Genomic DNA, 24,922 nt, shown 5'->3' with positions numbered 1-24,922 from the left:
TATTCTGCAGAAAACTCTTAAGAAAGACCAAAATTCTGCCGGTAAATTTCCTTTAAAGAAATCTCTCAAATCAAGCCATTTGCTCATTCCTAATATTTGACCTTAACTTGACCAGTCCTGGGAATGTAATTTTAGTGAGGCTCTGCTTTTGGATCACTGAGGGCAGAATAGCTGAGAAATGAGAGCTTGTCAAACAAAATTCCCTGTTATCTCCCTTGTTTTACCTAAATGAGCTAGGGCAAGGAGCACAGTGTCTCATTTCAAAAGTTATAAAATATTAAAAAAGCTGTGTCTAGTGGGAGCTGCCAGGGGGATTGCAGGTACAAGGTCTGCGATCAATTTGTACCGTTTTTCTAATGAAAGCTACAGAGTTTGTGTCAGATGCGCTTCACGGCTGGGCCTGTCATGTCGGCCAAAGAACAAGTCTGTATTCTCAACTAGCCTGAAAGGAGAGGAGTATATACTTAGCAACATTTTCAAGAAACCACATCATGGTCTTCCTATTGGACCTTATAGTGTTGTTTCAAAATGTAGAAATTAATGTGGGAGCAGGAGAATTTAAACTCCTTAAATTTGAAGTATGAGCAGTTCTGGACGAGTAAAAAAAACTTAAGCACATTTTTCAAAGAAAGTAATATACAGCCTCTTAGGGTGGAGTAATTGATTGGTGCCCCTGATTGCTGTGTTTGAAATTTTCTCATAAGCTTTCCTTTTTGAGGGCTTTTTGTAGAGAGTGTTCATAAGGATTTTTGATTGCTTCATTTTTGTCATCTGCTATATAGCATCAGTGCCCAAGTTCCGAAATGGACCTGTGTAGCTATCCCAAGTTCTTACTGATGTGGAGTTGTAATTATGACTTTTATTCCTTCTCCTCAGCTCTTTGAATTGGTTTCACACACATTAGTAGCTATTAAGTAGCTATTTTCATGTGAGGATGGATAGGTTATGCCACAAAAGAAGTACTAAAATGGTGTGCAGAGGAAATGCTGTGTATTTATTCACTTAGGAATTGGCTAGATGGGCTGTCGTGATGTTTCTTGTTGATACACCAAGATGATAAACATGGCAGACAAACAACAGCTTAAATAGAAGAAGTCATAATATTTAAAGTTTTATTTGCATTTACGTCATGTTAATATTTTTATTCAATGTATCATGTAATAATAAACCCATTTACCCAAAAATTGAATTTATACAGCTTAAACTAGGCTATAATCTTTAAATGATTCACTGCAGTTTAAAGAAAGTGACTGAACTGTAACTAACTGAAGCTATTTTCAGATAGCAAACTATCGACACACTGTGGATGAAACTATAGTAACTGTGGAATGAACAAGGTGATAAGAAAGTAATGATGGCATCAGAAAATGTTTGACGCTCTGCTTTCATACCTGCTTTGTAATGTGACTTCAAAGCTGAGGGGAGGGGGGGGTTGTTCTGCCTGAGCAAGTCCCCACTCACTGCAAACCACTGACTGAGGAAATCTTTGGTTGTTATTTCGGCCTGAGCAGATGGGACTAAGTAGATTAGGTAGCGATAGGTCAGAGGCGGCCAGTTGTTCCCTTCTGTTCAGTTCCATTTAGGGATTTCGGGTCGATTGGCATCATGTGTCATTCCTCTAGTGATATCGCTCAGGTATTGATCCAGTCTAGACAAGAGCTGGAGGCATCGCAGAGAACGTGTGCTGCACCATGCATAATGTGATTGAAAGGCAGTTAAAATGGCACTGACCTTTTCAGGGAGGATTAGATTGCCTGCCAAGTCTGTTTAAAGCAAGTGATAACGCGTGGTAAGGAAAACTGTCCGGACAACTTCAGAGAGAGAGAGAGAGAGAGAGAGAGAGAGAGGGAGGCTGAGCAAAAATGTTTTACAGACCTCTGCTGGGCTTTTTGAAATAGCACTATATTTTCTATTGTAGAGATTTAAAGAGGGTTGAAATTTACAGAAGTATTTACTTCAGGTTTTGGCCTTAGAAAAATGGGAGAACTTGCTGAAATTGTATAAAATACAACAGTGACTTGTAGTGCTTATAGTGTTTATTTCTAAATGTAGGGTATTAGCTATTTTAATAGTTAATGTTTGAGAAAACCTGTGCTTTTATTAATACTAGCTCTAAAACTGAGGATAGTTTCGGTTCTGCTTAGTTTTCTTCCCTCAGAGTGGTGTGTAGCAGTGTAAAATACAGATTATTATGATGTGCTGTAGCTGATTTGCTAAAATCCTTTGTGAAATTCTGAGTTAAGGTTTCCCAAATTTGAAATTTATTGAACTTTGGGTTTTAAATTAGTTTATTTGTGAAGGAGTGGTTAAGATACTGAGCTAAAATCCCATTTTTGCTGTTTCTGTTGAGACTATGATTTTATCCAGGAATAGCAAATGGGGGAGACCTTGTGATATATTTTTGATACTAACAAACAGTGATCAGATTAAATTTTCCTTAGTGAGGTGGATCGATTCTTGTGTGTCCTACCAGGTGAGATGACCTAATGTAGATTTATTTAGTAGAGGAGAAATCTGACACATTGTATATCAGTATATAGCTATGACAGAGGTCATAGTCAGCACATTATATGGATAACCAATATTGAAATCTTAACAAGAGCTGCATTAGTTTTTGTTGCTGTGCATACAGTTGTTGGATTTGAAGTGTGCATCTCAGTAGGGACTAATACAGGATCGGTACTGAATTGTTGAGTGATGCATGCACAGAGGGAAATAAACATGAATTTTCAGAAAATCATTGAAATTTCCAGCTATCTGGAAAGGGATTTCACAGATCCCTAAAAGGTGCATTTTGTACGATTGTCAACGTTTTCCTCAATGACAAAACCCAAAAATACGCTAAAAGTTTCCATCTCCTACCCCCAACTTTTGTAGTCGCTTCCTTTTCGTTCAGTTGCGCTTTGTGTAAAATAGCTGCTTCATTTCATTTATTTGTTCATTTAACAATCATTGCATTTTGGGGTAATTTCACTTGACATGAGGTGCTTTGTCAGGAAAAAATGAAAAGATGTCCTTGACTTGCAGGTCTGATAATTATATGGTAGCAGGACATTGGATATTAGCTTTTCTAATTTAGAACTAAATTCAGACACAGCACAATGGAATAATGTCATCATACTAACCATGCTTTGAGTGTGTTCCACATTCATTTGAGCATTGTTGATATATGTCTACCCACTTTGATTCTGTAATAGATACAGTACTTTGCAAAAGTCTCAGGCACACACACACATATATATATAGAGAGAGCTAGGGTGCCTAAGACTTTTGCACAGTACTATAGTAATTTTATGTATTGCTTTGTATTGCTGCCCAAAAAAAAACTAATTTCATGAGGTGTGATTGATGATAAACCTGATTCTGATATGGGTATCTATTGTGGACTGAGAGTGGAAAGGACACAGGGAGAGGGGAATAGTGATTGGAAAGTGGGGTATGGAGGAGGGAGGGAGCGGGAAGCAGCAGAGAGACATGCTGTAATGATCAGTAAACCAATTGTTCGGCATCAAATGACCTTTCCTGGTGTCTCAGAGTTGGGTGTGTCTGCAACTGTATTATCCCCCGCCCGTGGCACTCCTTCTTTGTCACCTGTCCTTCCGTGACGCTTCTCCCTCGCAATTCCCATCCTTTGTTCACGCCAGACTTACAAACTCTCTCTCTCCTCCTCATTGACGAGTACAGAACTTTCTAAAAGTCTTATGTACCCTAATATCTTTGCACAGTACTCTATGTCACAGTCTCATGAATGATGCTCCCAAAGAGGACCTTGCAAAGATATTTAATTTGGGAGTTGGTTGGGGTGTGTGGTTTTGATCAGCAGATGATAGGACAGGTGGATAGGTTAGCAGGAGTATTGTGTGGAAGAATGTACCCACCTGCACTGAGAAGGGCTCCTCAAAATCTCCAATAGGGATCCAGATAGGATGATGACTTGGATGATTACCTAGCTGAGGGTTGTTTTTTTACTCATTGCTTTAAATCTTTATTTTCCAAAATTACTTGGTGAAAACAGATGATTTTGTAATGTAATGAAATGCTGGTGACTGGTATAGATTTTAACTGAGGCTGATAGCCATTTTTAAAAGTCAGTTTGCTTTCATTATGGCTAAATAAAAATAATGTAGCTCTATGTTTGTTTTTAAAAGTAATCTCAATTGAAGGGGGTCATTTGATATGTACATTTATAACTGTTTTCTTAAATGCCTTGACAACTAAACAGTTTACCAGTCCTCTTTGAAAGACATATAGAGAACATTAAGTAAATGAGTTGAGTTTCTGAGTTAAAAACAGCTTTCACTTTCTGCTTTTCCTTCATGAATTAAACAGCTTTTAAAATTTAGTTTTACATAATGCCATGACAATGTTTAGGTTTCACAATCCAATAATTTAAAGAAATATGTCCTGGTATACCCTTGCAAACCTGCTCTTCAAGAAATAGTAATTCAACCAAAGTGCATAATGAATACTTGGGAGTCTATTGCCATAATATTAATAAATGTTGAAATTTCTTCCTTACACATGCGATATGTGATTGACAATGATTTGATGCCATCTTATTTTGATTTTAAATATATATATATCCTCAGCAAACCTGACCAAACAATCTTCTGAAATTGTCTCTTTCACGCATCTCTCTCTATACAAGTTTGAAAGTAATTGGCATGTTGTACGTCTTGCTAAACACACAGCTTGTGTGCATATAAGAACACACACAGTTAGTAGGCCTTTTGAGCAGCTTCTGATGGGGGCTAACTATATTTGACACACGGCAACTTCTTACCTCCACACCAGATAATTGCATTGTCAACTATTCAGCAAAGTGGCAGGTGACATCTGAGGCGATTGACTAGCAGAGTTGTTCTGTGTAGGACTGTCAGCTGTTCAATCAATAGAGTTTACAGAAGACACCCTGATTGCATCTGTAACTAATTTAACTTTGAAACCCCTAGCTCCCCTTTGCACAAAGTTGCAATTCTATTCAGGATGTGCACTGAATGGCAGGTGAAAAAAATCAATGACAGCTTTCTGCGGTCGTGCAGTCGTGGGTTTTTGCTCTGCATGGTTAACAAGCAGTCATGACTTCAAATCAATGAACTGATCAATTGATTAAATTAACAGTGATTTTCTTTTGGGTTAGCAGCCAGGGTCCTTGGATTATTAGTTGTGTTGTCTTTTGAGGTAACTTGCATTTATAAAATTTAAGGCTTATTAACAACTCAGCACTTGGAAATTCCACTTTCTCCTCTCTTTCAACATGTAATGTTAATTAGTTGGGCAGAAGCCTTGGCCTATTGGGATTTGGGATGTATTTGACAGGATTGGATTGGGTTACTGCAGCACAAGCCCTTTGCTTCCTCTCTCAGCAGTTCAGAAGCTAGTTAAGTAGTTCTGATAGGTAGAGGGTGATTGATGGGGAAGTTTGTCTCCGGTAGTGTCAGGGACTTATAGAGGTGTCATTCAAGATTGGCGCCTGAATTACTTGTCACATTCTGTGAAAGAATGTCGAAGAAACAAGGAACTGCTGCATTACTTTGTTTTTCTCTGTTAAATGACCCATGTCTTATCTGCTTGCTATTTGTATTGGTTGAAGGTTAAAAAGACAGCTTTAAGTAGGCAGCATTTTAAAAAGTCAGAAATTAAAGCTCGAAGAATTTCATTCCAGTTGAACATCTGAACAATATATTTAAAAAATTGTATTCAACAGAGTTTGGTAAGATTCTCCTGTCTAGTGAAGTAGTTAGTCTGTTCATCCACCTCATAGCAAGAACTAAACCTACCCTGGAACGGTACATACTCTGGAATATTGCAAAAAATGTCCAAAGCAAATTAAAATTAAAATTTAGACTTCTGATAACTTCAGTGAGAATAATGCAGAATTTTGAGGATTGGCTGCACATTGGTGAGAAACGTGAAATCCAGATCAGTTGTGAGTGAAGTATAACTTGCCTGCCCAATAAAAGCAAGCTAACAAGCTCCACAGCAGAATTCCTGTATTGCAGTAACATGACTAGTTTCTGCAGTCCTTTTCTGATCATTTTGCTGTCCCTCATAGCACTTCTTTATTCATCACATTTCCTGCTGCTCAGTTCCTGGTAATCTGCTTTAACAAGTAAGCAGCAGAAAAATATAATTGTTCTTGATTTCCCTTCATTTTAAACAATGAATAAAAATGGGCTAAGTTGAGGAGGGTGAAATTTGTAATGTTTTAATTCACCATATCCTCAGTTCTCTCCTTTTTTGTCCACCAATTTATAAAATTGTTCCAAGTGAATGACCAGTGATTGAAGATCACCGGGATTCTTGCCCCTTCACCACATACGACTGCTCATTCCTGATGTACAATAAACCTTTCTCATATTCTACAAATGTAGATATTTGGTATTTCTTGACCCAAATGACAGTTACAACTGCAGATGAATTTCTGTTTCCTTATTTACTCCACAGAATGGTGGCATTGCTGCATGGCTGCTTTTGTTGTCTCGCCCTAATTTCATTGAGGTAATGGGGTTGTATGGCTGAACTAACCAGCTGGAATAAAACACTACTCATAGGTGAGGTGTGGGCCTTGATTAAGAAAATTTCTTTATCCAGCAGAAATTAGCTTACCTAAATTCTAGAGCATATTCAGTGGCAAGAGTGAGCATTGCAGAACGCACACCCTGATGGACTGTTTATTGTCGCTGGAGATTTTAACCACGCGAACCTTACTTCAATGCTCCCCAAATTCCATCAGTATGTGGACTTTGCAACGGTGGGGGGGGAGGGGGGGAGAACACATTGGACCTTGTTTACACAAGCATCCCCAACGAGTACCGGGCAGAGCCCCGTCCCCACCTCGGTTACTCAGACCACATCTCTGTTATGCTAATCCCAGCATACAGACCGCTCATCAGGCGCTCCAGACCAGTCCAGAAGCAGGTGAAAACCTGGCCAGCAGGAGGCATCTCTGCTCTTCAAGACTGCTTTGAGCACACTGACTGGCACATGTTCAGGGAGGCTGCAACCAATGGTGACTCTACCAACTTAGAGGAGTACACAGCATCAGTGACCAGCTACATCAGCAAGTGCATTGATGATGTTACTCCAAGACCATCACTATACCCCCTAACCAGAAGCCATGGATGACCGTGGAGGTGCGTGCGCTGCTGAGGACCCGTGACTCCGCCTTCAGAGCAGGTGCCAAGGCAGCCCTAACAACAGCAAGGGCCAAACTATCCCGGGCCATCAGAGGGCCAAAGCGTGCACATGCCCAGCGAATCCACAGCCACTTCCAGAACAGTGGCGACACGTGGCGCATGTGGAAGGGCATCCAGGACATCACCAATTACAGGACAACATCACCTGACTGTGCAAGTTATGCCTCCCTCCCAGATGTGCTGAATAACTTCTACGCCCATTTTGAGGCGGAAAATGACGTGGCGGTGAGGAAGTCCACCCCTCCTACAAATGACCAGGTGCTGTGTCTCACCGTGGCTGATGTGAGAAGAACCTCAACCTACGGAGGGCTGCTGGACCAGACAACGTCCCTGGTAGAGTGGTCAGAGGATGTGCAGACCAGCTAGCAGATGTTCTCACTGACATCTTCAACACCTCCCTGAGCAGCGCCACCATTCCAACATGCTTCAAGGCCGCCACCATCATCCCCGTGCCGAAGAAGTCTTCAGTGTCCTGCCTAAATGACTACAGTCCCATTGCACTCCCATCCATCATCATGAACTGTTTCGAGAGGCTCGTTATGAGGCATATCAAGACTCTGCTGCCCCCCTCACTGGACCCCCTGCAGTTTGCGTACCGTCCCAACCGCACAACAGACAGCGCCATTAACATCACCCTCCACCTGGCTCTAACCCACCTGAACAAAAAAGACACGTATGTTCGAATGCTGTTCATAGACTTCAGTTCAGCATTCAACACAATCATTCCTCAGAAACAGACTGGAAAGCTGAGCCTACTGGGCCTGAACACCTCCCTCTGCAACTGGATCCTAGACTTCCTGACTGGGAGACCTCAGTCAGTCTGGATCGGGAGCAGCATCTCCAACACCATCACACTGAGCACGGGGGTCCCCCAGGGTTGTGTGCTCAGTCCACTGCTGTACATTCTGCTGACCCATGACTGTGCTGCAATACACAACTCAAACCATATCATCAAGTTCGCTGATGACACGACCGTTGTGGGTCTCATCAGTAAGAACGACGAGTCAGCTTACAGAGAGGAGGTGCAGCAGCTAACAGACTGGTGCAGAGCCAACAACCTGTCTCTGAATGTGAACAAAACAAAAGACATGGTTGTTGTCTTCAGGGGGGCATGGAGCGACCACTCCCTGCTGAATATCGACGGCTCCTCGGTAGAGATCGGTAACAGCACCAGATTTCTTGGTGTTCACCTGGCGGAGAATCTCATCTGGTCCCTCAACACCAGCTCCATAGCAAAGAAAGCCCAGCAGTATCTCTACTTTCTCCGAAGGCTGAGGAAAGTCCATCTCCCACCCCCATCTTCATCACATTCTACAGGGGTTGTATTGAGAGTATCCTGAGCAGCTGCATCACTGCCTGGTTCGGAAATTGCACCATCTCGGATCTCAAGACCCTGCAGCAGATAGTGAGGTTAGCTGAGAAGATCATCGGGGTCTCTCTTCCGGCCATTACGGACATTTACACTACACGCTGCATCCGCAAAGTAAACAGTATTATGAAGGACCCCACGCAGCCCTCATACAAACTCTTCTCCCTCCTGCTGTCTGGGAAAACGCACCGAAGCATTTGGGCTCTCGTGACCAGACTATATAACAGTTTCTTCCCCCAAGCTATCAGACTCCTCAATACCCAGAGCCTGAACTGACACCAACTTACTGCCCTCTACTGTGCCTATTGTCTTGTTTATTATTTATTGTAACACCGGCACTGTTTTGTGCACTTTATGCAGTCCTGGGTAGGTCTGTAGTCTAGTGTTGTTTTTTTCTGTATTTTTTTTAATGTAGTTTAGTCTAATTTTTGGACGGTGTCATGTAATACCATGGTCCTGAAAAAATGTTGTCTCATTTTTACTATGTACTGTACCAGCAGTTACGGTCGAAAAGACAATAAAAGTGACTTGACTTGACATTGTATGAAAGCTGCTGTGGAAGTGGACCTCAAAAATTTTAACATTTTTGTTGCCAGTGTTTGACTGGTCCCTGAGGTATTACCAAGTCCTAAGGTGCACACTTCATTCCTGACAAGGAATAACGTTGGCTGCCGGGACCAGTTATGAAGCTCATGTTAAGATGGTGAATGGAGGTTCTGGATGGTCCATTATTTTTTGATTCCACATTCAGTTAAGTAACATGTTACCTATTTAGTAGCAACCCCTTTATGAACAACAAACAATCTCTTAGAGCAATTCAGCGGGTCAAGCAGTATCTGTGGCAGGAAAAGAATTATCAATGTTTTGTGTTGAAACCCTGCATCTGCTTTTTTTAAACTTGTGTATCATATGTACTTTGCCATCATTCCAGGCAGGTGCCAGAGACTGTTAAGTGTTGTCCTGAATGACTTTGTGACTGATGCACACCTTGTTTGCTGTGATCCTTTGCAAATGACAAGAAGAATTGATTTTTTGTGGTTTCTGCTTTGTGTCTAAGTGATATGCAAAGTATTACTCAGTTTTGTTCCATACCCGTTCTAAGATTTGTATAAAGTAGTTTTATTCTCCTTGTCCTTCCTCTGTTTCCAGTGCAGCCAGACAATGGAAGGAATTTAATGTTTTTGTATTTGTTTATGACTCTGTTTCAGACCATTAGCTGTATTGTCCAAATGTGCGTATTGACACTTTCCTTATATCAAAAATGACGTAAAGTGCACCATTTCCCAATGTGTAGATTGGCTTTCAGAAAGTAATTATTTGGTGTCTTTGTTTGGTTTGAAGTTGGCATTGAAAATTCAGAGGCTTACATAGAAACTAAGGAGATAATAAACATGACTTTATGTATAAAATGAATGGTTTCTGCTTGGTGAAGCAGGTAGCATTGAGCACATAATGGAACGATAAAAGTATGTTTTATGTTACGGTGCAGATCTGTCCAAAATATGTAAATTGGCATGTTCTCCAAAATATGTAAAGTGTTATTTTGCCAATTATATAGAGAGAATTTTCTATTCTGATTTTAAACTTCATTGTTATATGTACTGTGCAGAAACAGTCTTGTTTTCACCTTGTTTTCCATCTTTGTTTTTGTTTTCAACATAGGATCTGGGTTTGTCACCTGCAGCAGTAAAGAAAATCATGACAGTGATGCAGATCTTGATGTGGATGGAGACGACACCTTGGAGTATGGGAAACCACAGCATCCCTTTTGTCAATAAATGCAGAGCTATTAAACTATGCCGGATAATTGATTGTTGCAGAACTGGCTTGTATTGATTTAAAATGTCCCTCTTTGAGGAGCCTTCTATCTTTTTTTAATATAAATAATTGTATTCACATTTCCCCTGCAGTGGCTTAATAGATTAAAGAAAAATAAGGAATAATAGGACACATCTTCACTGGATGCCAAGACTGGTGGTTTTCTGCTCAGACCACGGTGTTTCATCCATTGTCTCCCTGGTGCAACCTTTCATTGGTTAGTTGGTTATTGGCTGCTCAGGAAGTCAGTGCAGTTTAATACAATGCAAGAGCTTTCTGTTGACTCCCAGAATAGCTATGACTGTCACACTGAAGTTTGGTTGTCATAGCCGTTACTGACATTGAAAGCCTATGGGGCTCTTAAAAAAATTAATACTGTCTTCTAAGTGAGTGGATGTTTTATAATTTCAATACAGGTAAGTATTTTGAAACTTTATGGCTAAAAGAAAATAAGAGTTCTACTCCCCTTTATACTCACAGTCAATTGATTCTAGGATTAAAAAATAGACTTACAGTTACAAAGCCTCAGAACTGGAAAACCTGTGGATGTTAGTCCCACCCAGAAGGATTCTAACGGGAGTCCATCGGTGCAGTGCAGGTGACCTGGGACCAGCGCTGTGAGTTGGTTGCTCCACTTCAGCAATGTAGCTGGGAGTACAACTTTCCACTCACAGGGCCAGTCCCTGGGTATCTGTATCAATAGACTTCCATGATGATCCAGAGAGGCACTATTAACATCCAGATTTTCCACTCAAATTAACTGTCTGCTAATTCTTAAGATGGAGATCATTACCATTTGTTTAATTGTGTGCTGAACCTACATGTTACACAATAGATAATATTAAAATTAAAGATGACAGTTCAACCAACCTTTTTTCTTGTTTATTTACTGACCAAATAACTATTATGTCCTGCAGTAATACCAAAAAAGAAGAATTTTTAAACTTACAATTCCTTTGTGCTGTGACGGAAAGAGACAGAACGATTTGAGTAAGAAGGATATAAATCTCCTATTTGAAAATATTCAATTTTTTTTGTTACTCCCAGAAATTAACCACTCGAGTGCTCTTTATAGTACCAGATGAAAAATAAATATTGGCGCCGGGGGATGTAAATAGCGATGGAACTGTAGTTGCTACGGTGGATAATATAGTGATATAGAAAGATCTGCTTGAAGGCTGAAACTCCAAATGTTGATGGGTGATATGAATGCCAACACAATCTAATAAACTATCTGTTGTAGTTGGCATTGTAAAGATGGATCTAAAGATTATTTCATGGTCAACTGTAATGTTGCTTGTCCAAGTTACCATCAATCTTACCTTTGCTGCTGTAGCTGTTTGTACTATGATCATAACTCAAACAGCATTGACACAAAATATATTTCTCACGAATAGAACCAAATATAAACCAGTTTATACAAGGGTGGTTTTTGAGGTTAGTAGGAAAGTTTCACAGTATAAAGGTGAAGTCTCTGAAATTCTTTTGTAGTGGGCCATTTCTTTAACTACTAAACAGATACACAGAAGCAGATATTATACCATGCACTGGAGAAGAACCAGGGGAGGCCAAAGAGAGGGAGGCACTACGTGGTGCTGTGCTAAAGTAAGTAGAAACACCAGTACTATTTTGTTCCAGTTGAAATATGGTCATGGCGTATTGTTGGGGGCTTTTTAGTTGTTTTCTTTAGGTATATTTGTCTTTTTTCTAATTTCCAAATTGTATCATGTGACTCATGAAATGAGCAATTAAGTAAGACCATAGACCATAAGACAAAGGAGCAGAAGTCGGCCATTCAGCCCATCGAGTCTGCTCCGCCATTTCATCATGAGCTGATTCAATCTCCCCTTCAGTCCCATTCCCCCGCCTTCTCACCATAACCTTTGATGCCCTGACTACTCAGCTACCTATCAATCTCTGCCTTAAATACACCCAATGACTTGGCCTCCACTGCCACCCGTGGCAACAAATTCCACAGATTCACCACCCTCTGGCAAAATTTTTTTTTTCGCATTTCTGTTCTGAATGGGCACCCTGCAATCCTCAAGTCATGTCCTCTCGTACTAGATTTCCTCCACTATGGGAAACGACTTTGCCACATCCACTCTGTCCATGCCTTTCAACATTCGAAATGTTTCTATGAGGTCCCCCCTCATTCTTCTAAACTCCAAGGAGTACAGTCCAAGAGCGGTCAAACGTTCCTCATATGTTAACCCTCTCATTCGTGGAATCATTCTAGTGAGTCTTCTCTGAACCCTCTCCAAAGTTGCAAGGTAGTTGCAAAGTTGTTCACACAGCGAGTTAGTATGTGAAATTAAAACATCACATTGCCTAATATATTTGTTGAGATTCAAATTTATAAAAAGGATGTTATTTATAAAATGTCATAAGAGGAAAGGAACACTTCCGTGCAAGTCAAGCAACATCTGTGGAAGGGAATAGACAGTGGATGCTACAGGCCTTGGCCTTTCATCAGAACTGGGAAGGGGCCAGAACCTAGAAAAAGAATGTGGGGTGAGTGGAAGGAGTACAAGTTGGCAGATGATAGGTGAGACCAAGTGATGAGGAAGTTGGGTGGATGGGTCACCCGCCAACTTGATTTCCTTACCCTCGCCCCCACCATCTCATTCTATCATTTCTTCCCTTCCCTTCAAGTCCTGATGTTGACTTTGTCTGATTTGCTGATTTCCTCCTCCAGCATATGTGTGTTGAATTTCTCTATTTTGAGTACTGAAATTGAAGCATGTCTGCTAAGTCACCATTTGTTTTAAATTAATTTATGCCTTACTGATTTTTTTAGTGAATTAAAATATTTATTACAGGGATGGAGATTGTTTATATTCAGTGATACATCCTTTTGTTATATTGCTCCGAAAAAACTGTAACCCTCTAGCAAACACTCATAGCAAAAAAAAGCATTAGCTTACATTGCTGTTTCTGTCAATTATTTCATTTGTATTTAATAAGTATGATATTAATCATTGTATATTCTTACTGCAGTGGTGGAACTCCAAGCAATAGAATAACACCGGAATTTTCCAAATGGGCCAGTGATGGTAGGATGAAGCTTTGACTTTAATAGGATTTGATTTTAATACTTCCTCTGTTAGCTGTGCTTATAATAATCCACTAAATTGCTTTGAACTTTTATAGCATCCTGAGTTTTAAAATCAGTCTAGAAATTGACTGAGTTTAAATGATAGCCTATGAGAAATTGCTCTGTGGTGAATAAGGGTTGAGAGAAAGGAAAATGCTCAGAATGTCAGGCAGCATACATGGAAAAAGAAAGGGTGAACACTTCAGGTCAAAGGCTCTATAAAGCAGGAGAGTGGGATCTGGAAAGAGTGTGGGAAACAGAGAAGAGCTGGGCACTTTCTAATGAGATCCAGTAGAGATTGAGAGAGGGTGATTGAGAGAGATGAGATTGAGTAGGATAGATAGAGAGAGAGGGTCTAGTGAGAGCTGGTGCTGAGAGGAAGAATGGGGTCCAGCTAGTGGCAGAGGGGATAGGAGGAGATTTTGATGAAGAAAGGGAGGCGTCTTTTATGTTTGATGAATGTTGTTAAGAGTACAATATTTTAAGTTTTAATTTCTAATAAAATATTTCAGGTTAATGAGTAATGAATTTTTATGTGTTTAACCAATTAATTCTTGAGCACTGCAATGCAATCAGTGTTTAACAATAAAATTAATGGCAAAACTTTTTTATTTCTGAGTTTTCACTTACTCAGTGTGTATTCCAGTGCACTAAACCTTGATCACATTGAACACCATATCTCTGGTGTACGAATTTGTATTTTTGAGAAATAGTGATATAGTTCTTGGACTTTTTACGTATGATTTCTTTACAGAAATGCCCTCAACAAGTAATGGAGAGAGTGGAAAACTAGAAATGCAGACACAGAAGACATGTAAAAACAGCGAGATTGAAAAGTAAGTGCTTAATGTATTAACTGAGTGGATCAAGACAGTTTCTGTACTTATTGACTCAAAACAGAAAGATTGCATTTCTGTTACCTGCAGAAACAGCTTTTAAATTGGTTAGTATCAGTGCATTTTGAGGGGTGAGTGGATAAATTGCATAGGAATTTCCATTAATCTATTGTATACTTCTCCTGCCCTAGATTCCTGTTTTACAGGAGAGCACTTTATTTACCTGGAAGCTATTTTTCCAGCCCTAAATTTCTGCTTTACAGAAAAGCAATTTATTTACCTGGAAATTCATGGATACTGCTTTTCTTTCAGCTAATGGCATGAAGCAGTTATTCCTGTGTCATTTCAGGTGGAAATTTGAAGAGTCACCTTCAGACATGAATCACGTTGGGATTCCCAATACAATTTCTGAAATTCCCCCAGAATACTTTGGGCCTCCTAGTGCCATGTGCCAGGTTGAATTGGGGTAGCTATCATTTATATCACTTTCTTCCCTTTAATCCCAAGAAATTCTTCCCTCCTTGATCACCTGCAATGCACTGACCATCAGCTCTGCCAGAGTACTGCAACTAACTGATCTGTTGGTACAACACACATGTTTCTGCAGACTTCTAAGTGCTTTCTGCCTCCAGGTTACCCCAATTGTTTATCACTAATGTGATCTGATTTCATCTCCCATTTTTTTTTTTGGCCTCTCCCCAGTACCAGAATATTCTTGGCTCCTTCTCTTGGGTATGGAGGGTCAGTCAGATTTCTGGATTTTAGAATTTAAGATACAGCCAAACGAGCCCATGCTGCCCAATTACACCCATGTGACCATTTAACCTACTAACCCATACATCTTTGGAATATGGGAGGAAACTGGAGCACCCGGCGGAAGCCCACATAATCACAGGGATAACTAACAAACTCCTTACAAACTGTGGCAGGAATTAAATCTGGGTTGCTGGCACTGTTATAGCATTATGCTACTGTGCTACTCCAGATGTACGGAGATGATGGGCTATTTACAACATAACCCGATGTACTGTTTGTTTGGGGAGGGGAGACCTGTACAGGCCAAGTGATAGTACAGAAGAACAGGGTGCAGTGTCTTTTAGGAAGTTTCTGTGCGGTGGTGGGAGAAATTTAGCATAGGCTTGTATATAGTCCATAAGGTATTCCCATGATATATAGGATAGTACCCAAGATGGTATGCGTGAGGAAGAAGTTGCAGAAATAAGTAGCATCACAGCAGACATTTTTAGAGAGGACCGCACAGTTTTATGATGCATGTTTGTAAATCCAAGAAGCATATGAAACAAAAATGGTAGGCTGCAGGTGAGATTAACCAAGTACATTTGCGATGTTGTGGCAATAGCAGATGTGGTGAGAAATAATGTAGGAATAGGAAAGATATAAAAGGAAGAAAAGGGGGTGAAGTAGCAGTATCGATAGAGGGGAATATTGGCATTGTTGAAGAGGATGTCATGTAGTCATCAAACACAAAATCTGTCTAGAATTCAGGGAAAATGGAACTGTGATTATACTATTGAAATTTTCATATTAGATATTAGGCAGCAAATTTACGGGTAAATTGAAGAGACGTGCAGAAGACTAATAGTAATGATAATCAGGGAACTCAAGTGTTTTAGTTTAGATTGAGATAACAATAGCAAAAGAGTCAAAGGGGAAAGGGGTTTCTGAACATTTTGATTGATCCTTTTATAGACTCCGCTCATGGCTGTTTGTGAGATAGGGCCTTAATGGTTAGGCTTCTGATTTTTCTGATGAATATATGAGTGTCTTGGCTGTGAGTGAGTTGATGGGTCTCTTGCGAGGCTTCCCTTCATTTAGATCATGGGTTTTCTATTTGTCTTTATTCTTCAGTTGGTCCTTCTGTTGCTTATAGTGTATTTTCCATCGTGGAACCTCCTCATCAGGAATTCTTAGCTTTTGTAATTAGCTACAATGTAAATAAAAGTGATTTAAAAATGGCTATAAAAGTTTGGAAAGTTTTGCGTAACAAAGTTTTGAAGCAGTCTTTTACCTATCATACATCAACCAACTCGTGTTTGGTCACGAATGGTGTTGCACAGCATGTGAGAAGCTGAGCTAAATGGAATTAGCATTATTTAGGTCTGAAAGTCCAGTAAGTCTTGCCAACTGAGAGAAAGATGTAAAATAAAATTAAATTACTGTAATTTATTTCTTTTTAATTTATCAAAGATGATTGTAATAATTAGAAGCATTGTACACAAGGAAAAGTTTCTTGCTAAAAACATCAGTTTAAGAGTATAGAGAAAATTTACAAGGATGTTGCCGGGACTGAGGACCTGAGTTATAAGGAAAGATTGAATAGGTAAGGACTTTATTCCTTGGTCTGTGGAGGATTGAGGGGAAATTTGATAGAAGTATGAAAAATTATATATAGGGTAAATGCAAGCAGGCTTTTTCCATTGAGGTTGGGTTGGACTACAACCAGAGGTCATGGGTTATGGGTGAAAGGTGAAAGGTTGAAGGGGAACATGAGGGGAAAATTCTTCACTCGGAGGGTCGTGACTATGTGGAATGAGCTGCCAGTGCAAGTGGTGTATACGAGCTTGATTTCAATGTTTAGGAGGTTTGGCTAGGTATGGAGGTCTATGGTCTGCGTGCTGGTCAGTGGGTCTAGACCACTTAAATGACTAGCTGGGCCAGTGGTCCTGGTTCTGTACTGTACTTTTCTCTGACTCTGACTCTGTTCTGATTGGCAGCATTTACTAATGCACTTCCAGTACTGATCTTGCAAGTTCCTGAAAGCAGTGACTGTTGCTAAATGGTGGCAGTCAATAGGTCAATTATCAGGGTATGAAGTGTAAATTAGGCATTTTTATTTTATTATTTCAATCAGTCATTTCTAAATGGATTTTGTTTTTGTCTTTGAAAGTGCCTGGTTATTATCTTATGCAAGTATTACTGAATGAAATAATAATTGTCATACAGTTTTAAAGGTTCTCAAAAATATTCCATCACTTGAATGTGCTTTTAATGCAAATATTTATATGTTTAATTTTGCTTTGTTGGTTTTATTAGCATTAGAATTGATATTTTGATGTAGTACCATATTGATATTGTTTGTTGTAACTGGAGTATTTATTGAGCAACTTTGACAAAATTTAATCGGTTCGATTTTCTAGTTTAGTGGTGGGGAGAGAGCACATTATTTTATTCAGCTGCCTGGTGAATCAGTGCATCTGCACTAAATTTAATAGCTAAAAGTGTTGTGTAATGACAACTGTATGTGGGAAATGGCTGATGGAGTAGGGAGTAAAAATGAGGCTGTAGTCAAGTGACCATAAGGATGGTGAGTAGAAACAGACAGGTGTCTGATGAAGGATACAGGGGTACTTGCACCCAAAAGATCAACAACAGATATTTAGCTTACATCTGGACATTAGAGATGGGCAGAATTTTTTTTAGGGTTGTGCTACATCCAGAATGTTCATAGCTATTATTTCATGGTAATTTGAAAGACTTGATTTTATCTTGTAATAGAATGCTACTTACTGATGACTTTGCTTTTTTTTTCTTGTGCTTTCCATCAATATTTTCACCTTCATCTTATTTTTCTAGAGAAAATTAGCTTTTAAATTTATTTTAAGTTAATGAAATCAAGTTTTATATTATAAGACTAATTGGGAAAATTCTATTAAAGCATTGTAGATCGAACATTCTATCTAACTGGTTTCATATATTTTCATGCTGATGTTAGACATTATTGACTTAATCGATAGCTACTTGAGGCTAATTCAGGAACTTAGTGCCCTATTTAGTATGCAGTGGATTCTGGTTAATTGGGACATATTGGAATCAGTACATTTTGGCCCAGTTAGCTGAAGTTTCATGGAAATAGTTAAAAAGGTATTTTTAAGAAAGACAAACTACCATTTAACTGAGTAATGTTATATATTTAAATGAAATACCAAATAAATTAGAACACTACCAATACTACTCAATGCTATAAAATTGTGTATTAGTATGTAATAGTTATCAACAGAGGAATTCATTCAGTGCACACTGCCATGTTCTTTTAATTGATCGTAAGTTAACAAAATCAGCACAGATACTTAGGATAATTTTTTTTGGCTAATGCAAATTTTTTCGTGGCATCTTGACAAGGGCCTGAAATTTTTTGAAGTCAAAATAAAACGCAAAATTCATCAAAAATCACTGCTTTTGGAATTGATGACTGTCAGCCTAATGGATAACATAATACAAGTACACGTAACTAACACTGTCTAAAAACTGTTTGCTCTAAGCACGGCGTAGTGTCCAAGGGCCACACAATTGCACATGACTGATGCTAATTAGAATCTGTTGGGCATCAATCTCCTGTCCCAATGAATGGCTGAAGGGAATCCTGGCTGTTTTCTCGATTAGTTTTTGTTCTTTAAGTGTTGTCCAAACAAGCGGCTGCCCTGATTAACCGACGGCCCAATTAATAGAATCCACTGTATATGGTTTTCCATTTACTGAGATGCATAAATTTGTTTCCTGTTAAAGTGAAAAGGTGTTTGTAAACATACTAAATAGCTAAGATTGATTATTTAGTTTATTTTCAAACTGGCTTCAAGGTGGAAGTACCTCTGTCTTCTATCACTTTCCAATTGAAATTGAGTTTGCTTATTAGGTAAATTACAGGTATAGCTCATTCACTCACATTCTATAGGTTCTGTATCTGTAGTCAGTCCATTCTCATTCCAATACATTCACTTCTTTGCTATACCCACCTGCCCCTCCTCTTTGTATTCCCTCCACAATCCATCCATAAATCATTTGTCTGGATAATTATATTCACTTAACAGTAATTTGTACAAAAGGGAAATTGCATTGTGAGTTTCATAATGTATGAATGGCCTGTGGCACATTATGCTGGTGAAATTTTATTTGTGTTCAAGAAAACATATAAATTAAATACAGAATGTTTTCAGCTTTTGACTTGCTGTATTTAAAGTCAAATGTTAATAGATGAATCAGTTCAATCTGTACTGATTCATAAAGTGCAATCTATGAAATACATCACTTGTAATAGGAATTTACAGCTGTAAATTTTTTGAAGTTAACCTGAGTAAACACAATGATTTTTTCACCATTTCTGTTCAGAGAACAGAAGCATTAATCAGTAAACTCAAGTGGAATCAACTGTATAATTAATATGAACACCAATCTGTCAGGGTTTGATACAAGTCACCTAAAACAAGAGTATTTTCCACTTCTGAATAGTACTATCAAGGGAACTTTAAAAAATACGTAGTAGTGGATTCTGGTTAATTGGGCCATCGGTTAGTTGGGCAGCTGATTATTTGGGACAACTCTTAAAGAACAGAATTAATCAAGAAAATTCCTGGGATTCCCTGTGGGCAGGAGATTGTTGCTGAACAGGTTCCAACTAATGTCAGTTGCTTGCCCTTGTGTGGCCATTAGACGCTGTACTTTGCTTAGACCAAGTAGTTTTAAATAGCATCAGTTGCGTATGTTTGTATTCAAAAATCAGTGGTTGTTCTCACTGATAATTGATGAGAAATAAGCAGTATATCAATTCCAAACTGTTTTGCTCACTGCAGTTTCAAGCATTCAGGCCTGGAGATGCCACAAATGTCTGGAAGTGAAAACGAAACTTTTACTACTGTGAACATTTGGAGGATGCAGTTGTGAATAGCATTCTGTGAAGGCAGTTCATTATTTGCACTAGGTGCCTGCACTGATTTTGTACCTTGGATTAATTTGTTCATCAATAGCTACGGTATTAGGAACCAATAGAACTGTAGTACTATTGGTAGTATACTAATTTGTTCTGTATTTCATTTAAATGCATAATTTGTTACTCAGTTTCTCTTATACCTTTTGATTATCTCCATGGAACTTTGGCTAATTGGGGTAGCTGCCTATTTGGGCCAAAAAGGTTCTGATTCCTGATGTGTCCCAAATTAACCAGAATCCACTGTTAGGATTTTATCTGCATTGACTGTTTTTTCTCTGTACTTTTTCATCTCCCCTTTCCCTCAAACATGCATGCAGGTGCACACACAGATGAGTGGGTCTGTTAGTCTGTCAAAGCCTACAAAAGTTTGGACTGACTGTTGACTTGGGACTGGTTTGAACTGCCTAAATTAATATTGGGGTCATACTTTAAAGGCCATGGCTCTGGGACCAATGGCACCTGACCTGGGGGAGAAAAAGTGGGTGATGATGTATGCCTAATGTGGCAGCAAGAGACCTTCAGTCAAGATTGATTCATCCTGGGCCAATATAGACACTCTGCAAACTGGGAGACTACTGCTGGCATGATGTATGATACTAAGTGTTTTAGCAAGTCAAGGCATGAATCATTCAAGATGCTGTGTGTCAGAGTTAAAGCAAACAGTTCCTGGCGCTTGAATTCCTGTTGGAGTCAGTTGCATTATGAGGAGTGTATGAAACAGACATGACGTATGAATGTTTATTTAATAATTCTCTAATATTTCCAGTGTGGCTAAGGCTTGTCCAGCGGGGAGTTATAAATCAGGAATAGGAGGCCATTAATCAGGGGGAATAAAATGGAGCGACACGCTTGCAGCTGCTACGAATGCAGGGGTTTTAATATTCATCTCCCGGCCCTCAGTGAGGCTGGCTTATGTACCCCTGGCAAGATAAATGGGACCTACAAGGCCGCCAATCTGATTGTTGCCAAATTTCATGCTTGCTTGAAACAACAGAAGAAATTTCAGTGTAGTTCTGGTAATTGAATCTGTCTCCCAATATATACATATTGATGCATAGTCTCTGTAATTTGAAGCATGCCTTTTTTAATATGCTCTTCTTACTAAATTTAAGGCAAGGGATGATATCTTTTTTATTTTACTTATGTTTTCATCTATCATTTGTAAGTTATAAACAGCAAAAACTCAAGGCAACAAAGTATCAGTTGATCGCTGTAGCAAATTTTAAATCTCATGTATTTCTAAAATGTTTGCTGCAATACTTGCTTGCTTTCAGGATTATTGAAAGTCCACTGAATATTTATCTCACTTGAAATGTATCTAGAATTGACTACTTAACATTTAGTTTTATTCTCTGAAATTTGTAATTAATTTCATTTTGTACTACTGTCATTGTTGATGAAACCTAGCAATATTCCAAATATTTTGTGTGGGATTTGTAGAGCTACATTTCTAAAGCAAACTAATAATTTCATTTGTCACAAGTGGTACTGCATATGCTGGAAATCTAGAGCAATACACACAATGTGCTGGAGGAGCTCAGCAGGTCAGGCAGCATCTATGGATGGGGATAAGCATTCAACATTTCGTTCCTGGTGAATGATCTTGGCCCAAAACGTTGACTGTTTATTCCTATCCATAGATGCTGCCTGACCTGCTGAGCTCCTCCAACACATGGTGTGTATCATTAATAATTTCAGCTAACTTTATACCGAGTTAACTTTATATTTTCAAAACCCAGCATTCATGGTGGCATCTTCTACTTTTCTAAGATTAATTTCATTGAGGCATCAGCCACAGGAGATTTCAGGATCAAAATCAGCTTTATTATCACTGACACATTATGAAATTTGTTGTTTGGAAGCTACAGTACAGTACAAGACAAAAAATGATTATAAGTTACAAAATAAATAATAGTGCAAAAGAACAATAATGAGGTACTGTCATGGGTTTGTGGACCATTCATGAATGTGATGGCAGAGGGAACCCGAAGGTAACAACACGAAGGGGGCATGTCCCAGTTGGTGAGGGTCTTTAATGATGAGTCCCACCTTCTTGGGGTATTGCCTCTTGAAGATGCCCTTGATGATGGGGAAGGTTGTGCTGTTTATGGTATTAGCTGAGTCTAAAACTCTGTTTGGTTCCTTGCAATCCTTAGCATTGAAAGGCTCCATACCAGTCAGAATGCTCTTCACAGTACTCTTTTGGTGACATATCAAGCCTCATCAAACTCCCAATGAAGTATGGCCAGTGGTATTCCTTCTTCGTGATTGCATCAATATGCTAGGCCCAGGAGAGATCCTGTGATATGTTGATTTACCAAGAGACCATTAACCTGCTCACCTTATCCATTCCTGGCCACTCTGTGAGGACTGGTATATGTTCTTAGAACTTCCTTTTCCTGAAGTCTACAATCAATCCCTTGGTTTTATTGACATTGAGTGCGAGGTTGTGCTGTAACACGACTCAACCGTCAGATTCTGTCAAAGGCAGTGGTGTTATTGGCAAATATATAGATGGCGTTTGAGCTGCGCCTATCCTCACAATCATGAATGTGGAGAGAGTAGAGTAGTGGGCTAAGCGTGCATAGTTGAGACACGCTTTTCTGATTATCATTGAGGAGATGTTATTACTGATCGACATTGACTGCGGCTTCCTGATAAGGAAGTCGAAGATCCAGTTGCAGGGGGAGGTACAGAGTCTCAGGTTTTGAAACTTGTTATTAAAGATTAAAGACTGGGTTTAATTATCATATGTACTGATTGCACCAGGATTGGGGCTTAATGGACAGCACCGAAAGGTATCAAAGCTTGCAGCAGGATCTGGACCAGCTGGAAAGATAGGCTGAAAAGTTCCAGATGGAATTTAATGCAGACATGTGTGAAGTGTTGCATTTTGTGAGGAAAACCAGGATAGAACTTGTATGCTGAACAATGGGGTGCTGAGGGGTGTGGTAGAACAAAGGGATCTGGGAATACAGATCCATAATTCCTTGAAAATGGCATTACAGGTAGATAGGGTTGTAAAGAGAGCTTTTGACACCTTTATAGATCAAAATATTGAGTACAGGATTTGGGATGGTATGTTGAAATTGTATAAGATGTTGGGAGGCCTAATTTGGAGTATTGTTTGCAGTTCTGGTCACCTACCTACAGGAAAGATGTAAATAAGGTTGAAAGAGCGTAGAGAAAATTTACAAGGATTTTGCCGGGACTTGGATGTCCTGAGTTATAGTGAAAGGTTGAAAAGATTAGGGCTTTATTCCCTAGAGCAAAGGAGAGTAATTTGATAGAGATATACAAAATTATGAGGAGCATAGATAGGGTAAATAGGTGTGTCGCATCCGGAATTATTTCTAGGTAGCGGACAATTTCCTTCCACGCTGCTCTGACGTATTGGGAAATCGTGTACTAGGCAAGTTACAGCAGTGGTTTGCAATTGGCTTCTGCCAGGTGAGTTTTTTTTTTAAGAGATCACCAGCTCTTAACGGGAGCCAGCTGAATTCGAACTTGGGATGATGCCACTACGCCACCAGCCAGCCTAGATAGGGTAAATGCAAGCAGGGTTTTTCCACTGAGGTTGGGTGAGACTAGAACTAGAGGTCATGGGTTAAGGGTGGAAGGTATTTAATGCTTAAGGGTGGAATGTTTAAGGGCAACCTGAGGGGGAACCTCTTTACTCTGAGAGTAGTGAGATATGGAACAAGCTTCCAGGGGAAGTGGTGGATGCAGGTTTGATTTCAACATTTAAGAGAATTTTGGATAGGTGTGTGGATGGGAGGGGAATGGAGGACTGGTCCAGGTGCAGGTCAGTGGGACTAGGAAGAGTAATAATTTAACATGGGCTAGATGGGCCAAAGGACCTCTTTCTGTGCTGTAGTACTTAAGATTATGTACATCAAAACATATACAGTAACTTCTGGTTAATTGGGCCATCAGTTAATCAGGGCAGTTGCTTCAATAGGGCAAGAGACTGTTGCTGAACAGTTTCTAACTAGCATCAGATGTATGCACTTGTGTGATCATTGGACAGTACAGAGTAATTAAAGTGAACAGTTTTTAAATAGTGTCAGTTGTATGCACTTGTATTTTAAAAAGTGATTTTTGTCATTGATAGTTGATGAGAAATAAGCAGTAAGATAATTCAAAACTGTGCTCACTATGAGGAATTTGAAGTTACTGACAATTATCTTGAATGTTACAGTGGAAATGAAGATTTGGAGGATGCAGTTATTGATGCATTGTATGAAGGCAGTACATTATCTGCCCTGATTTTGTTCATTTACAGTCAAACAAAACAAAGAAGGTGCCAGGATACAGTTACACTGGATGAATTCCTCCATTGTTAACAATTAGGAACTAATACAGAGTTTTATAGTAATGTAGTAGTTTTGATAGTGATCTAATATGTTCTGTAATTCATTTAAATACATAATTTGTTATTCAGTTATATAGTAGTTTGTCTTTTTTTTTAATATACCTTTTTAAAGATTTCCATGACATTTTGGCTAATTGGGACAGTCACTTAGTTGTGCCAATACGGTCTGGTCCTGATGTGTTTCAATTAACTGGAATCCACTGTAGTAAAATGCACCATTGGCATTAACAATCAGCATAGTCCAAAGATGTTCTGAGGGTGGCCTGCAAATGTTGCTGTGCTTCTGGTGCCAACATGACATGCCCATGATTTACTAACCTTTACGTCTTTAGAATGTGGAAAGAAACTGGAGCACCCAGCTGAAGCCCATGTGGTCATGGGAGTACATCCAAACACCTTACCCAGTTGCTGGTGCTGTAAAGCGTTACACTGCCGCATCACCTGTGAGAAGATACCTTTGACATCCATCAATTGGATTTTTGATATTCCCTCCAATGGGTTAAATT

The 24,922-nt window shown here is 39.3% G+C and overlaps 1 protein-coding gene across 5 annotated transcripts in view; it reads left to right on the top strand.

The window, feature by feature from the left end:
- The window catches only part of rnf220a (ring finger protein 220a), a 453,324-nt gene that overhangs the window by 372,144 nt on the left and 56,258 nt on the right, over positions 1-24,922 (top strand). For all 5 annotated transcript variants that reach the window (XM_073062918.1, XM_073062919.1, XM_073062916.1 and 2 more), the window contains 4 exons: positions 10,231-10,327; positions 11,905-11,991; positions 13,387-13,442; positions 14,238-14,319. In XM_073062918.1, the coding sequence (XP_072919019.1) occupies positions 10,231-10,327; positions 11,905-11,991; positions 13,387-13,442; positions 14,238-14,319 (322 nt within the window). The remainder of the gene's footprint in view (positions 1-10,230; positions 10,328-11,904; positions 11,992-13,386; positions 13,443-14,237; positions 14,320-24,922) is intronic.

Source organism: Hemitrygon akajei, chromosome 12 (assembly GCF_048418815.1).
Source record: "Hemitrygon akajei chromosome 12, sHemAka1.3, whole genome shotgun sequence".
Lineage (NCBI taxonomy): Eukaryota > Metazoa > Chordata > Chondrichthyes > Myliobatiformes > Dasyatidae > Hemitrygon > Hemitrygon akajei.
This window is presented reverse-complemented; position numbering and strand designations above follow the sequence as displayed.